The sequence below is a fragment of the Rosa rugosa genome, chromosome 5 (assembly GCF_958449725.1).
Source record: "Rosa rugosa chromosome 5, drRosRugo1.1, whole genome shotgun sequence".
Taxonomy (NCBI): domain Eukaryota; kingdom Viridiplantae; phylum Streptophyta; class Magnoliopsida; order Rosales; family Rosaceae; genus Rosa; species Rosa rugosa.
In genome coordinates this window covers 50,314,245-50,331,855 of record NC_084824.1, presented here as the reverse complement: position 1 = coordinate 50,331,855, position 17,611 = coordinate 50,314,245, and the positions used below count along the sequence as shown (strand labels likewise).

At 38.7% G+C, this 17,611-nt stretch overlaps 1 protein-coding gene and 1 long non-coding RNA gene across 2 annotated transcripts; both read right to left on the bottom strand.

The window, feature by feature from the left end:
- Positions 1-8,514: 8,514 nt before the first annotated feature.
- LOC133710248 (uncharacterized) lies at positions 8,515-10,144 on the bottom strand. The gene is made up of 3 exons (XR_009846573.1): positions 9,864-10,144; positions 9,068-9,231; positions 8,515-8,955 (listed from the first exon to the last, which is right to left on the bottom strand). It is a non-coding gene; the product is annotated as an uncharacterized LOC133710248 (long non-coding RNA).
- Positions 10,145-12,130: 1,986 nt separating this feature from the next.
- Positions 12,131-14,480, bottom strand: LOC133711831 (uncharacterized). The gene is made up of 4 exons (XM_062137917.1): positions 14,026-14,480; positions 13,651-13,806; positions 13,448-13,499; positions 12,131-12,141 (listed from the first exon to the last, which is right to left on the bottom strand). Exons 1-4 carry the CDS (start codon positions 14,344-14,346, stop codon positions 12,131-12,133), a joined length of 540 nt encoding a protein of 179 aa, XP_061993901.1. The 5' UTR covers positions 14,347-14,480.
- Between the last annotated feature and the right edge of the window lie 3,131 nt (positions 14,481-17,611).

Sequence of the window (17,611 nt, the reverse complement as noted above, 5' to 3'; positions counted from 1 at the left end):
CCGAGGAGGTGGTCCTTGACGCCGAAGCTCTGGTCGGCGGGTCGTACATCCCAAGTTTCGGGGATGAGCCGAGCAGTGGTGGTATTTTGATTTCAGAAATAGACGAGGCGAGCGTTGAGGCGGAAGGTTCTGCTCTCGGAGCTGCTCGTTTCCAACACTCTACTGATGAACCTCGCATTGAATTTCCAGAGTCTCCCGCGGCTGAGATGTCTGACCAAGCTCAGGGGGTCATTGAGGGAAATTATGCTGAAGATGAAAGAATTGAGGAACCAATCAACCTTCTAGCATTGGTGACTTATGATCGTGCTGTGAATCCTCCGCCTCCTCCTCCCACTAGGCTTGAAAAGCTAGCTCGAATCCTTGAGGAAACTCCTCCTACCGCTACTGCACTAGCGAGGACAGAGCTTTGAAACCTTTTGGGACAGCGGCGACTGGGGCCTGAAGAACTCCCTAGGATCTGGGAAGCCATTGTGTTCCTTTTTCGAGAGCATGCGGTCAATCCAACTCAGCTCGACACTATAGAGAAGCTGTTGAAAGACCTTGACGTGGCCCACGCTCGCCAATCTGCCATGGAGGCTCGAGCTCGTGCCGCCCGCGTGGTACGGAATAACCTCGCTAGTCAGATGGAGACTCTTCGCGGCACCTTGAATAATCGGGCCACTCGCATGGGGGAGATAAGGCTCCAGAAGTTAGACTTAGAAGCCCAGATCCGACATCTCCAAGCTCGTTTGGCCCATGTGAACAACGAGCTCAGCGCGGAGGAAGCCCAACTGGACGCTCCCTTGGCTGCCTCCAAAGAATTGACTCGGCGCTTGACCCAAGCTGAAGAACGAGCCTTGTTGATTGAAAACGGGGCCCTTGCTGCAGGCCTCTAGGTTGAGGTGCTTTATGTTAAGCTTGATTTTGCGGGCCGGCCACTTTAGGCCTCTTATGACTTATAGTAGTGATTTCCTTAGGCCCAATTGTAGTACAATATATATATATATATATATATATATATATATATATATATATATATATATATATATATATATATATATTCTTCTTGTAATACCGACGGCATCTTTATTTCTTAACTAATATTCATCTTTTGGATCCACTTGCTGGCCCTAACTCAAAACTCCACCGTGAGAAGATAATATTGAAAATGGAACAGTTACCTCATCGAAAACCGTTCGGTTCCCCCGCGCGCCAATAATCCATTCTTTTCCGAGATTTAGGGCATTAATCACTCGTTGAAAAACAACGGTCGTGAAAAAATAATTTCGTGAATAGAATAGTTACCTCCTCGAAAACCGTTCGGTTAATTCCACCGTGAGAAGATAATATTGAAAATAGAACAGTTACCTCCTCGAAAACCGTTCGGTTCCCCCGTGCTCCAATAATCCCTTCTTTTCCGAGATTTAGGGCAACTTTAATTAAAATTTACTGACACTTAGTTTGACTCTTCGACTGTCCATCCAAGGGTGGAGATTTGCATGCCTTGTTCCTATAAATAGGGGCATTCTGGGGATGGGAACGTTCACGCGAAAAACCTTCCTCTGAGTTTCAGATCCTCAACAATACCCTTCCTTTTTTACGAACACCTCTCTGTCAACTTCAATCCTTCTCTCTAAGATCTTCAGTCCTTCCCAATATTTCTAACAGCAATCTTTCTTAATTACTCATCATCACCACTCTTCAATTCTCGCATTTTCTCAACCTATCACCAATGGAACCACAAACCCAGCAACCAACCGAGGATGGAGGAAGCAACAAAGCAGTCGGGAGTAGTGCTAACATGCTTTGCAGGCGGAGCAGTACTAGGTGGACTCCCACTACAGATCAGATAAGAATCCTCAAGGAGCTTTACTACAACAACAGAGTTAGGTCCCCAACTGTAGAGCAGGTTCAGAGGATCTGTCTCCAGCTGAAACAGTACGGAAAGGTTGAGGGCAAGAACGTCTTTTATTGGTTCCAGAACCACAAGGCTCGGGAGAAGCAGAGGAAGAGGTCCACTTCGAATGTTCATGTGCCCATGCAAAGATCAGGGCTTGTTGGTAATGGTAATGGTACCAATTGGAAACCTGAGGATCAGTATATTAACTTCGGATCTTCTGCATCTGCTTCTGCTTCTTCAGCTGGTATGATTTCTTTTACGCTATAAATACATGGGTAATCTCAAATTTATCAATTTTCAATTTTGATTATATGGATCGCACAAAATCTTTGTATGCCTACTAATGTAGTCTAACTTAATTATTAGTTATATGGAAAAGTATGCCTCCCATAACCAATAAGGTAGAGAAATATAATCTATCAAATTCAACCGTTGGATGTTATCATGATATGGAGAAATATTTATGGTCAAAATTTCAGTTATTTTTGTCGTCGTTTGGGTATCGATCTACTAGGTCAATCTTGAATCCTAAATACCACATAAAACTAAGGATTAATTACAGTTTACCCCCCTGAGGTTTGGGGGTGTCATCATTTCACCCCCCAAACTCTCAATTTCACTTTTTTACCCCCTGAACTTTCCAATTTCAATCAGTCGTGTCCAATTTCTCCTATTCCGTCCAAATTGGACATTAACTCTGACTTTTAAGGGGTAAAATGGTCATTTCAAGACAAAAAAAATAAAAAATATATAAAAAATTAGTTTTTTATTTATTTATTTTTTCTGTTTTTTCGTTTTTTTTTTTCTTTTTTTCTTTTTCTGTTTTTTTTTTTTTTTTTTTTTTTTGTCTTCAACCTATACACTACAAGTTATAATAGGTTTATAAAAACAAAAAAATACTCTAGGTGGTTAAAAGCCGCTCGCTGGTCTACGATATTTGTGATATATCTCCGATAAAGTGAAGAATTTTAGGATATATCCCCAATAAAGTGAAGAAATATCTGTAAAAAATAATTTTACACTTTATCTGTAAATAAATATCTGTAAAAAATGATTTTACACACTCGCAGGTCTACGATATTTGTGATATATCTCTGATAAAGTGAAGAATTTTAGGATATATCCCCAATAAAGTGAAGAAATATTTGTAAAAAATAATTTTACACTTTATCTGTAAAAAATGATTTTAAACAGATATTTCTTCACTTTATTGGGGATATACAGATATTTACAGATAAAGTGTAAAATCATTTTTTACAGATATTTCTTCACTTTATTGGGGATATATCCTAAAATTCTTCACTTTATTGGAGATATATCACAAATATCGTAGACCAAAAATGATTTTACACAGATATTTCTTCACTTTATTGGGGATATACAGATATTTATTTACAGATAAAATGTAAAATTATTTTTTACATATATTTCTTCACTTTATTGGGGATATATCCTAAAATTCTTCACTTTATCGGAGATATATAACAAATATCGTAGACCAACGAGCGGCTTTTAACCACCTAGAGTATTTTTTTATTTTTATAAACCTATTATAACTTGTGGTGTATAGGTTGAAGACAAAATAAAATTTATAAAAAAAAAAAACGAAGAAACATAAAAAAAAAAAATAAAAAAAAAATAAAAAAAAAACAGAAAAAAAAGAAAAGAATTTATTTATTTATTTTTATTTTTTTCTTGAAATGACCATTTTACCCCTCAAAAGTCAGAGTTAAAGTCCAATTTGGACGGAATAGGAGAAATTGGACACGACTGATTGAAATTGGAAAGTTCAGGGGGTAAAAAAGTGAATTTGAGAGTTTGGGGGGTGAAATGATGACACCCCCAAACCTCAGGGGGGTAAACTGTAATTAATCCTAAAACTAATATGCACGTAACCGCTCATTCACAACTTCTTTTTTCGATCTGTCAGCTCTCACACTCTCGTGGGTATGAACTATATCAAATAATGTAAAAATTTAGAGAATTGTATCTCATCAAGGGTCGGCTCCCCTTAGGGAAGTAGAAGCTTTTAAGGGGTTGACCGGTTTATTTCATGTCGAAATGACGACAGATGAGGTTAATTTTTTTACATAATACCTATTAATACACTATAAATAGACGGGTAATTTAAAATTTATCAATTTCCAATTTCGATTGTTTAGATCGCACAAAATCTTTATATGTCTACTAATGTGATATAACTTGTTTATTAGTTGTATCAATACCATACCTTACATGAGGAACAATGTGGAGGAAATAGATTTTATTAAAATCGACCATCAGATGTTATCATGATACGAAGATATAATTATGGTCAAAATTTCAGCTATTTTCATCGTCATTTGGGTCTCGATCTAGTAGGTTACCCTAAACCTTAAATACCACATAAAACTAATATGCTCATAACCGCTCACTCGTAACTTATTTTTTCGATCTGTCAGCTCTCACGCTCGTGGATAGGAGCTATATCAACTAATGTAAAAATTTTGGGAATTTTATCTCATCAAGGGTCGGCTCCCCTTAGGGAAGTAGAAACTTTTAAAGGGTTGACTGGTTTATTTCATGTCGAAATGACGGCGAATGGGGTTACTTTTTTATACATAATACCTATTAATACACTATAATTAGACGGGTAATTTAAATTTATCAATTTCCAATTTCGATTGTTTAGATCGCATAAAATCCTTATACGTCTACTAATGTGATATAACTTGTTTATTAGTTGTATCAATACCATACCTTACATGAGGAATAATGTGGAGGAAATAGACTTTATCAAAATTGACCGTCAGATGTTATCATGATAAGAAGATATAATTATGGTCAAAATTTCAACTATTTTTGTCGTCGTTCTGGTCTCGATCTAGTAGGTCAACACTAAACCTTAAATACCACATAAAACTAATATGCTCATAACCGCTCACTCATAACTTAGTATTTTAGATCTGTCAGCTCTCACGCTCTCGTGGGTAGGAGCTGTATCAACTAATGTAAAAATTTAGGAAATTTTATCTCCTCAAGGGTCGGCTCCCCTTAGGGAAGTAGAAGCTTTTAAAGGGTTGACCGGTTTATTTCCTGTCGAAATGACGGCGAATCGGGTTAATTTATTTACACAATACCTATCAATATGCTATAAATAGATGAGTAATGTTAAATTTATCAATTTCTAATTTTGACTTTTTGAATCGCACAAAATTCTTATGTCTACTAATGTGGTATAACTAGTTTATTAGTTGTCATGAATTGAATCTATGGTCTCTGTGATTATTAAAGAAGTCGGTAATATTTTCTGAAATTTTTTTGATATGAAATCTTCAATTAATGGATTCGATATAAAGATACGGGACGAGATGAATCCGTGAGAATTTTCAAAAAAGATTTTTAGACACTAAAGCTATTTATTATGATTTTTCAGAGTTTCAGAATTAGCTCAAATTTAAACCAAACGTTTAAATAAAATTATGAGAAGGAAATAAGGAAGGAATTCAATTCATGGCGGCAAAATTTGCAGTTAAATTTAAAATTCCCATTCCCTCTACTTTCATATTCCTTCTCATTGATTCAATAAGAAAAGAGAAAATTCTCTCACAACTTTAAACATCAAAATACATGAGCCATTTCATCTCTCTCTCTCTCTCTCTCTTCCCCTCAGATTCAGTTCTCCCATCTTGTAGCAAGGGATAGAAAAGCAAGGTTAGCATCTAATTCCTTACCCATAAGTCTTAATTGTGGACTTTCATGTTTAGGGCTGGGTTTCTATTTGATTTCCAGTTTCACGGTCGTGTTTGGAAATGAAGCAGTTCTTTGTTTCGAACTAGCTCCATCCTGAGTACCAATTTCATCTTACGAAATCCACTTTTACTTTTATGCTCTGCAGGTCGCAATCCAAGTTCACAATAGGTATTCAATGGACAAGAAATAGAAGATGGGAGTCTTATTTCACGGAGACCAAAATCGATGGATGAAATGCAACTCCAAGCCAAGTCTTGAAGGTGAAACATTTTCCATATTGTTTGTTATTGGTAAATTGATATAAAAAGCAAATTAAATTTATATAAAAAGCAAATCTGAACTGTTTGCTGAGAGTTTGGAGTATCATGGTGACTTTCGGTTTCCATTGGCCTGTATTGCTTGAATGTTGAATGTCAATCTTACTTTCCAAGCTGAAATGTGGTGATTTTTCTTCAATTAGTATTCCATAAGTCAAGGACAATATGATTCTTCGAAAGAGGCCTCACTGTGTTTTTGTGTACAAATACCGTTTTGAAGTTTGGGTATATTTGTTTTTCACCATAGGTACGTATAATAGTGTATGAAAAGCAAGTTGTGAATATGCAGATGTTAAAAACATGTATCTTTTTGGTTGGAACTGGTTTTCTGAGCTTTTCTTTTTTCAGTTTGTTCTTGTTGCGATAGGGAAGAATCACTTTAATTGGCTTCCAATGAATTATTTCATGCTAATCTTGCTTATAGAAAGTTCTGTGATTATTGTTTAACAGGAGGAAATTAATGGTAGACTGAGATATGTTCATGCCTAATTGTTTGTGTTTGCTTTAAAGTTTTACAACCATAAACTTGAGTCTGTGAAAGCGGCCTTCCCTAGAGTTGACAAGTTGCAAACCCTAATATGAAAGATGGCGTATATGAGCATTTTTCCTTCATTTTAGTTACATCACAATGTAGAAAGCTGAATTTCTTTGAACTATTGTCTTAATATTTGGTTTAGAATTGGAATATTGTACGTAGAAAATTGATGTTAGTTAAAAGAGTTGAGTTCAAGAAACATTTGTTCTTTTGTATTCTATTTCAGTTGCTGCTACTATAGGAGGAAGAGAAGAGCAAGTATATGTGCCAGATGAAATGACTGCATTCTCAAGCAAGCTCGAGTACATCCCTGCAAGATGCCATCTTAGGCTATGTTTGGTATGGCTGTTCTTTGAGAAAAAGCTGGCTTCTGCTTATTTCTAAGAATAAGTGGCTGAAAAGCAAAGCTGCTGAGTGTTTGGTAAACTGGCTTTTTAGAAGTGCTGTCAGTGGCAAAAGCAGTGACAAAGTGTTTGGTAAACTAAACTGGCTTGTGCTTTTTATTTGTAGAATGACCAAATTGGACATTATAGATTATTTTGCATTAATTATTTGGTAAATGATTAATATTTGTATAAATTTCATTAGAGCAATCCTGGCCATCCATTTCCTCCACCATTTGATCAGGGTCGTCCATTGTTAATTGCACCAATATATATATATATGAGCCTTCATCAATGGGAACACCAGAAGGATCGAGAGAGGGAGAGAACCAGAGTTCTCTGGCCCGAGACGCACCGCGACCCGGCTGGCTCTCCACCGTCAGGTCACCTCCGGCCGGCGCTCATACACCATCGTCTTCGTCTCGCCGTCGCCAGCAGCCCTCTGTCCTTAGATCGTCCATGCATTGAACGGAGACGGAGAATCGACGACGAGAAGCCCCGAACTTTCTCCGGCCACCACTGCAACTTCCGGCGACCGATTAGGCTGAATTTGGTATGGAAACCCACCTCCTCGTCATGCTTAACTCCCCAGTATGATTAGTTTTCCGATTTAATCAACTTTTGACGAGTTTGTTTCTGGGTTGCAGAGGGAGATGGGAGATCGAGCAGAGGGAGATGGGAGATGGGATCGAGCAGAGGGAGATGGGAGTGGGAGAGAGAGCAGAGGGAAACCCACCTCCTCGTCATGCTTAACTCCCCAGTATGATTAGTTTTCCGATTTAATCAACTTTTGACGAGTTTGTTTCTGGGTTGCAGAGGGAGATGGGAGATGGGATCGAGCAGAGGGAGATGGGAGTGGGAGAGAGAGCAGAGGGAGATGGGAGATGGGATCGAGAGACTGATAGAGGGTGGGTGGCAGATGGCTGTAATTGTTTCAGCCAACGGAGGATACAAAACGGGATTTTCAAAAATTCATTAATGAACAGTATTACCGCTACAGTACCGACCGAGCTTCTGGCTTTTAAAAGCTGGGGGGAGCCAGCTTCTGCTTTTAGACAGAAGCTGGGGCAGCTTTTTTTAAAGCCTGAGAATAAGCTCAGTTACCAAACGCATGATGCTCTTGTGCTTATAAGCAGGGGAGCAAAAAAGCCCCCCCAAACATAGCCTTAGTGATCATGAGGTTTTCTGAGATTTCATTTTTTGAGGCTACCTCTGTCTAACTCTTGGTTTCTGTCATCAATTCCATGAAAATGATGTTATGGCACCTGCTGAATTTCTCTTGTTTGATTGTCCTTTGTATGTGGATGAATATACTTTTGTATAAAAGGAGAAACAAAAAACGATCAGTATCAGTTTTTTGTTCCTCTCATCCATAAGAAATGAAGAAAATGAACTTATTACCATCACCATCGGACTTAGAGACCATAATATGCTCTCATTATTGCTTGCTGCATACCCCAAAACTTGCAATATTGTAGAAAATAGGTCTCCCTTGCTTGTAGCATATATTTGGCACAGCCTTGCCACCAATTTCACAGATTGGAAACAAAGTTATCCAACAGGTATGGTGCATTAAGCAAAATTGCCACACATTTGTAGTCTTATCATGTGGCTTAGAGATAAAAGGTCATAATCTTGTATGACAAGAAAGACGAATAGCTTCCAAAAGAACAAGCAATGGCATATAGATTTATAAATAGTAATGAGAAGATCCAAGCATGATACAGCAAACAGTTGAATATACACCTGTATTTTCAAACAGAACACAGTAATTATACTATAAAAGGAGGAGCCACCTCTAGTAATGTAACAAGAGAAAATGAAGATCCAACCACGCGAATATGGCATGGAAATAATAAATCACCAATTTGTCATCCTTCAACTTCAACATCGAAATTGCCACTACGGATTGCTGCTGCTGCAAGAAGCTTATGATATGGTTGACAACTGACTGGTAATTTTTGTCTGCTAGTAGAACATCTGTTTAAACAACCACCCTCATTAGGTTTTCACATTAGAAATAAACTTCAGGCACAGTTAATATCAAAAACCAAAGTGGCAATATATTTGATCCGTTTACAGAAGGATTGTTGTTGCTGCATTATAAACCTGCAACAAAAGATAAACAGAAAGAATGTTGGTCATAACTCATAAAAACTTTCCATCACAGAAACAGCAGAAAATATCAATTCATTGTATAAACTAAATCGAAAAGACGCACCTAAGATCAGAACTTGAAATCAGAAGTTGCATCCCAAGAAAATACACCATCACTTCGTGCAAAAGTTTGTTGTTGCGGCATTATAAACTTGCAACCTAGCATGTTCAATCTTCCGTCTCAGGAACTAGCATGCTCTGAATTCATGTCTTCTTTTATCAAATAACCTGTTGTCATAAACGAACTCATTCAGCAAAATTTTCAACATTCAACACTTACATACTGGAAAATTTTCAATTTTCAATTTCCAATTTCAACTCTAGGATTTAAGAGCAATTCATGTTAAAAGCAAGAGAGAATTGTAACTGAAAGGTTACTGAGCAATTCGACTCAAAAGCCTATCTTATTTCCTCTGTTTCAATTACATATATAGACTGCACTTGGAACAGCTTTTACATAAATTAAGGAAGTAAATCAAAACAAGACTCCTACTCAACTTCACTCCTAAAGACTTGGTAAACAAACTGACTTCCTAAGAATTAGGATACCCAACGTACCCAACTATCTTATTCAAAAACATAAAGTTTAACAATTCATGTATAATCAGATTGTGTATTTTACAATCTCCATCTCCTCATGAAACTCGAATGAATTCCATTGCATATATACATTTAGATCATACCCATTTAGCAGCAATCACACAAAATCCACAAAATTGTAAATTATTTGCAAGTCATATATAAAAGATCTACTCTTTAGCTTTGTAACAAGATTTGTAAAACAGAGAGCAGAAAATTGATGTAGAACGAGAGTCGCAAAACTAGAGAGTTGAAATTTACAGAATTTAAGAAAAACTCACTCGGCTAGCTGCTGCTGCGAGTAGACACAAAAATTGAGGGTCTGAGATAGAGTGCCTCTGTTTGTCGATCGTATTTGAGATTTATCTAATCCTATCTGCTTCGGCAGCAAGCTCCCACTCCTCTTCCAAAACTCTCACTCTCTCTACTCCTTTTACTCCGATCCGTGGAAAGTGGCTGTTGGTACATCCATGAATTTTACTTTGTCAGAACAGACTCTTCCTTCAGGTTTCACAGGTTACCCGGTTTCTCAATCCTATGGCCATGATTCTCTCAATCCTATGGTCATAACTCATAAAGGAGCATATATCCGACGACCCATAAGATGCTGACGTGCCCAAGCATGGTATGCTCGGAGCATTGTAGAATTTTCGGTTTGGTATTGATATTTTGTTGGGACAGAATTTGGTCAATTGTTAGGCTTGTAGTTGCTTTATGTTTTTCAGCTAGCTTATAGGCTTCTACCAGTTGCTTAACATGATATGAATAGAGTAATGAAGCAATGAACTTGAAAGTTTTGATCCTTATTTTTCACTTCTCGACTACTTTCTGAGGTTACAAAGTTTCTACAGTTTGTTTTCTTCCAGCTGAGTTGATTACCCATTTGATTCAGCATCTCAATTTTGCAATTATTTAACGGCAAAACATATTTTTGGTCCTCTGTTCTGACAAAAAAACTTAATTGATCTATGGGGTTCAAAAATCACAAATTTGGCCGTTACATTTACTTCTTTAACAACTCCGGTACACCTTTTATTTTTTTGTAAGTTAAGATGCACGTGAATCTCATGTCCAGTGGTCAAATTAGTAAGGTTCAATGACTGAATTAAAACACATTTCCTCAAATGCATAACAGTTGCAACACAAAGAGACCTCATTGCTAAGTTTGAGTGTGAGGGACTTTTCACTATAAGGCCCTTTTTTCCCTTCAAATCTAAATTTATAAGCAGTGTGTCAGTAGAGATTGCATTTGTTGCTTTTGGTAAAGAAGACCGTGCTAGTTTGATATGCATATTGTTAGTTTTTTCTTAACATGTTAATTTTATAGAGTTTACTGGTTAATCGTTTTAAATATCCTAATATTCATGCATTTGAGTTCTTTTCTTATTTGTTGGCTTGCAAGGTGGACATATGTAGTCGAGGAGCAGATATCTTGTCAAGAAAGACATATGTAGTCGAGGAGCATATATCCTGTGAAGGAGGAGATATCTCGTTGAGAAAGAAATATCTTATCGAGGAGAAGAGTAGATATCTTATCGAGAAACATATATTTCATTGAGGAAGAAATATCTTATCGAGGAGCTTCATGATGAATATATAAATTTTTAGGGAATAGGGTTAGGGTTTACGGTTTAGGGGTTAGGAGGATCTTGGTAATGAATATATCCTGTTGTTTTGAAATTTGTTAAACAACATTTAATACGGATTAGCTAGGAGAACTATTGTAGTTCCCAAATAACTGGAAAATTTAAGGTTTAGGGTTTAGGGTTTGGGGTTTGGGGTTTGGGAGTTGGGAGTTGGGATTTGGAAAATTTAACTGAATTGCTATCGATGATGACAAACTCTAAGCCTTGTTTATCCTTTCTTGGATGTCTGATGCTATTTTTCTTAATATATATGCCTTTTGTGTCAACGTTGTTAGAATATATGAGTTGAGGGTGGCGAAAAGAGTACCTTAGGAAAACACAGTTTACACTTTACAGTTTAAATGCAGGCTATTCAAATGACTGCACAGCTCTGAAACAACTCACCCTATAGAGCCATCAGTATCAAAATCATGGCCTACTAAAATTAATTATCAAAATGAAATATAGAGCAACGGATCGAGTTTGCACCTGAAGCAAGTTTTTTGTTTATAGGCTAACCTTCATATTACTATTATCCTCTAATGACAAAAAGACCATATTATTAATCACATGTTACAACCTGATAGTTATAGGCATTTCTAAGATACTGGCAAAATGACCATCCAATGATCCCTTATCTTGTTGTGTTCAGCAACAAACCATGACTCAAATGCTGAAAAGAGAAGTGATGTGGCTATACCTCCCAAAATACGGCCCAACATCAAGACATTATAGTGAGAAGAATGTTTGGTGATGCAGCTCAGTATGTAAGTAATACAATAAGTGATGCATGCCCTCTTTGATCGAATATTTGTCACTTCTAGCATCTATAAGCACGAACACTAATCTGATAGATACAACATAAACATATCGAAACTGCTTTTCAACTTTTGGATAAATAGCTATATCCTATAAAACATCCATTACTTGCAATCTGCAAAAGCCAAATACAATACAAACCAAATCACTACTCACATTACTTTGAGACCAAAAGGATTTCATGTTTCTTAGCTTTGCTCGGTCTGTTAACATTCGAAGATGAATTAGCAGCAGCCTTGGCTGGCTCTCGCCCCCTGTTATCAAGCTGAATGAGACGCTGGGTTGCTAAAATCGCTTGCGGTATCAAATCATGAGATGCCCTGGCATACAATCTCCTCACAGTCAAATAGAACAAGGTTAAGAGAATGAATTTTCTGATATATTATTACACCCATTCTGTGGTGTATATAAACAGATTACAATCGTACTACAACATACTACAACTATTGTGTACTACTGTACTACACAACATATACAAGGTAAGTAGTTACAACAATATATTCCCTTGTAGTCTATTCCTAAATAGGGAACGATGACTCACACTAACACTTCCCCTCAAGTTGGCGCATATACATCAACCATGCCCAACTTGCTTAGTGAGTCATAAAACGCCTTCCTGGAAACTCCTTTGGTAAGTACATCTGCAAGTTGCTCTTCAGTTGGAACAAAAGGAAAGCTAATAATTTTAGCATCTAGCTTCTCCTTTATAAAGTGACGATCAACCTCCACATGCTTAGTACGATCATGCTGTACTGAATTCTGTGATATGTCAATAGCTGCCTTGTTGTCACAATACAACTGCATGGAATTTTTGAGTTTGAAGCCCAGATCACGTAACAGATTTCTCAGCCACAACAATTCACACACTCCGTGAGCCATACCTCTATACTCGGCCTCAGCACTAGAACGTGCCACAACTTTCTGTTTGTTACTCTTCCATGTAACCAAATTACCTCCCACAAAGGTAAAGTAACCTGATGTTGACCTCCTGTCTGTGATATTTCCAGCCCAATCTGCATCTGTGAAGCCACAAACCTCAAGAATGTTGTTGTGTTTAGAAAACAGTACTCCCCATCCTGGAGCTGACTTCAAGTACTTCAGAATTCGCATAACAGCATCCATGTGACTCTCACTCGGATTATGCATGAACTGACTCACCACACTCACTGCATATGCAACGTCTGGTCTAGTATGAGCCAAATAAATCAAGCGCCCAACTAACCTCTGATAGCGAGCTCGATCAGTAGGTACCTGATCTGGATACTCAGCTAAATAATGGTTCTGCTCAATAGGAGTGCCAATAGGTCTGCAATCCAACAAACCTGTCTCTGTCAGCAAGTCAAGAACATACTTCCTCTGGCACAGATAGATTCCTTCTCTCCCCCTGGCTACGACAATTCCTAAAAAGTACTTAAGCTCACCCAAGTCCTTCATCTCAAACTCAGAGGCTAGCTGTCTCTGCAGTCTATCCAGCTTAACAGTATCATTAACAGTGATTACCATATCATCCACATAAATAATTAGAGCTGTTACCTTCCCTTGTTGATGCTTGAGAAACAAGGTATGGTCTGAGTTGCTCTGCCTGTAACCAACCTTCCGCATGAACTGTGAAAATCTTCCAAACCAAGCACGAGGTGACTGTTTGAGGCACAAGGCAAGTTGAGGCACAAGTTGCCAAGTATATTGTGACAACAGCCTTCTTGCCTTGTGATGGAGGCACAAGTTGCCAAGTATTGTTCTTCTGCAACGCCTCCATCTCTTCCTCCATTGCCTTCCTCCACTTTGGATCCCCCAACGCATCCTGCACTTTGTTAGGTACTGATACAGCTGATATTTGATTCACAAATGATTCATATGACTTAGACAACCTCCTAGTGGACATATAATTGGCTACTGGGTATTTTAATTTGGCAGTAAGAGTAGGTTCATATCTTTTGGCTGGTAACACATATTGCTCAACACTAGACTTACTACTACTAGTACTAGTGGGTGGACATACCTCAAATGAGTGATCTTCAGTACCAGGAAGCTGTGGGTCAGGGGTAGAAGCGATGGCAGGAGGGGCAGTTGTGTCTTCAACTTCATTTTCAGCCATAGAAACTGGTGCCTGGATGTTTGGAGCTACTGCTTCAAGAGGTGGCGAGCTGATGGTTTCAACTGGATCCGTCAAAATACCTCCTGCCTGTGTGACTTCTTCTTCTCCTCCTTCTGATTCCTCCCCCTCTCCATGATACAGTTCTTCAAAATATGAATTCTCCCCCTGAAGAGCTGTATCTGAAGAGGAAAAATAACTCATGTCCTCAAAGAAGGTAACGTCCATAGTGACATAGTACTTCCTGGTAGGTGGATGATAGCACTTGTACCCCTTCTGATACCCTCCGTAGCCAACAAAGACACACTTAAGTGCCCGGGCATCCAACTTAGACCGCTGGTTTTTAGGAACATGGACAAAGGCAACACAACCAAAGACACGAGCTGGAAGATTATGAAATGAAGGTAAGGAGACATGAGATGCAAGAACCTCAAATGGAATTCTGCCCTGAAGGACACTAGATGGAAGACGGTTGATAAGATGGGAGGAAGCATGGATAGCATCGCCCCAAAGATACTTAGGCATATGAGCACTAAAGAGAAGGGCACGAGCCATATCAAGTAAATGACGGTTCTTCCTTTCAGACACTCCATTTTGTTTTGGTGTTTGTGGACATGTGGTTTGGTGAACAATCCCATGGGTTTTGAAAAACTCTTGGAAAACATGATTAACATATTCTCCCCCATTGTCAGAACGAAGGACTTTAATGGTGCTATGGTATTGTGTTTGAACTAGAGTACGAAAAGTTTGAAAAGCTGGAAAGACTTCATCTTTGGTTTTTAGAAGAGCAACCCATGACATTCTCGTACAATCATCAATAAACAACAAAAAGTATCTCATACCCGACATAGTGGGTTCTCTAGATGGCCCCCAAACATCAGAATGAATCAATTCAAAAGGAGCAACACTTTTATTTGAAATACTAGGAGAATAAGTAGCACGATGACTCTTGGCCAAAACACATGTTTCACATCCACACCAATAAACAAAGTAGGCATGGTTTTTCTCATAAGACTAAAAGAGGGATGCCCTAAACGGCGATGCCACAACCAAATTTCACTTAGCTTATCAGAACTCGAAGTCAAAGCGGTGCGAGACTGTGCTCCTGGTTTCTCTCCTGCGTATGTCCGATCCAGATGAAACAACCTGCCCCTCAGATACCCCCGACCAATTATCTCCCTGGTGAGAAGATCCTGAAAAATCACATACATAGGATAAAAGGTTACGGAGCATTTAGACTCAGTATTCAACTGGGGAACATATATCAAGTGGTGAGACAAGTCAGACACATATAACACATTATGAAGTTCTAAGGTGGGAGTAATACGAACTGACCCTGACCCTAACACAGGAAAGGCCTCACCATTGGCATTGGTTACATAGGACACTGGTGGGGAAGACAATTCAGTAAAATATGATTTGTCATAAGTCATATGATCGGAGGCACCAGAATCAATAATCCATGTATCAGAACCAACAAAGTTAGAAATCTTTAAAGCCATACCAATTTTACCTCGACCAGCTATAGAGGCTGTAGGAGTAGCTCCACCTGCTGTATGATGATCTTGGCCAGCCACTCCATAGAAATCCGGTTCTTGGACCAATTGAACAGTAGCTGCTTTCTCCTTAGGACGATAACCTTGATTTTTAGGTTTAAGGTGTGGGTTCAACTTCCAACAAGTCTCCCGAACATGCCCAAGGTCGTTGCAATAAGAACATTGAGGACGAGGGCGGTTGGTGAAGCCTTGTGGGAAACCTTGTTGATGAAGTGGGGCTGAACTCTGCTGCTGAAGGAAAGGTGCCGATGACTTGGCATGAATGGCTAGGCTAGATACTTCAACCTGTGCATGTTTGACACTCTCCTGCTGAGATTCATCCTTGCGGATGTATGTAAAAGCTGTGTTCAAACTAGGAGGGTCTGTCATTCTGAGCAATTCTCCCTTAGCACTGCTATGCTTCTCATCAAGCCCTCTCAGGAATACATGTACCCTTTCTAGCTCCTTCGATCTCCTTCTGGTACCACACAAGATCTTCCTGATTCTTGATCTTGCAAGGACGCTGCTGATCAATTTCAGCCCATACATTCTTCAGCTTGGTGAAATACACAGCTACTGGTTGCCCATTCTGTTGCATACTAGCAGCTTTACACATCAATTCATGAACCTGTATAAAATCAGACTCGTTGGTATACAAATCCCCCAATGTCTTCCATATTGTTTCAGCAGTCTCACACTCTTCCACCAATTGTAACACATCTTCAGTCATGGCTTTGAACAAGAGAGCCATCACAGATCCATCATCATCCTCCCATTTAGCATAGGCAACCACATCTTCCTCACCAGGAGCTTTGGTTATTCCATTTACATGCCCCATCTTGTGTATGCCACGAAGATGGACAAACATAATCTTCTTCCATGTTCGAAAATTGGTACCATTGAGTTTTGGACCACCAAAAGAACCACCATCTGAATTTCGAACAGAAACCTCAATCTTTTGGACCTCATTGATCTTAGAACTCTGTCCTTCACTATCATCACCACCCATCGCAACAATATAGTAGCAGTAATCACACAATCACAGAATATGCAGCGGAAAAGAGACAGAAGACTCAAAGAGAACAATAATAATAGAACGTGCATAATTTTTTTTTTTTTTTTGGAAACCTGTTGCACGGGTCGAGTTGACTTGTTGCACGGGTTGACAGCAACCTGTTAACGGGTCGGGTTGACAGCAACCTGGTAATCGAGTGACGCCTTGATTGCAGAAGAAGTCGACACCGGTCTGGTAATCAAGGGATTCCGGGCAGGTAACCAAAGATCGACGCCGACAGGTAATCAAGGGAGGACGACACCGGTCTGGATTGATGAGAGGAGCGGCGGCGGTCTTGGGCTGAATATGAGGCCGGCTGAACTCTGAACTAGAGGAGCGACGGCGATCTGTGAACAGACGATCTGGAGACGAGGACCAGTCTGAGGTCGGTCTGGCTGTTTTTGGAGAGACGAAGACCTGTCTGGTTTGGATTGATAGAGAGATGGCACAAGGTCGGTCTCTAAAGAGACGAAGACCTATCTTGATTAATAGTAGAAGACGACAAAAACAAACCCAAACAAAAGGGTTTAGTTTTGTAGCAATTCCTCAGATTAAGGAAAAGAAAAGAAACTGATGAAACAAAGTCCTTTCGGATCTTTGCTCTGATACCAAGTCAAATAGAACAAGGTTGAGAGAATGAATTTTCTGATATATTATTACACTCATTCTGTGGTGTATATAAACAGATTACAATCGTACTACAACTATTGTGTATTACTGATAGGAGCATTTTAATGTGGTATTTTAATAGTTAATTCCTCACATTTTGCTTAGTTAATTCCTTAACGAATCGATTTTTAATTCAATTTTTATTTTTAGGTACATTGGAGTAGATGATGATGAAATAAGTGTTAGGTCCATAAAATGATGGAGAAAAATGGAAATGCACTAAAAAGGTCAACTT

Coding starts and splice junctions, on each gene's coding strand:
- LOC133711831 (XM_062137917.1), bottom strand. CDS start 14,346: ATGGACGTTACCTTCTTTGAGGACATGAGTTATTTTTCCTCTTCAGAT. Junction 13,807..14,025: donor CTGAAGATCACTCATTTGAG/GTATGTCCACCC, acceptor GGGGATCCAAAG/TGGAGGAAGGCAATGGAGGA. Junction 13,500..13,650: donor AAACAGTCACCTCGTGCTTG/GTTTGGAAGATT, acceptor GATACTGTTAAG/CTGGATAGACTGCAGAGACA.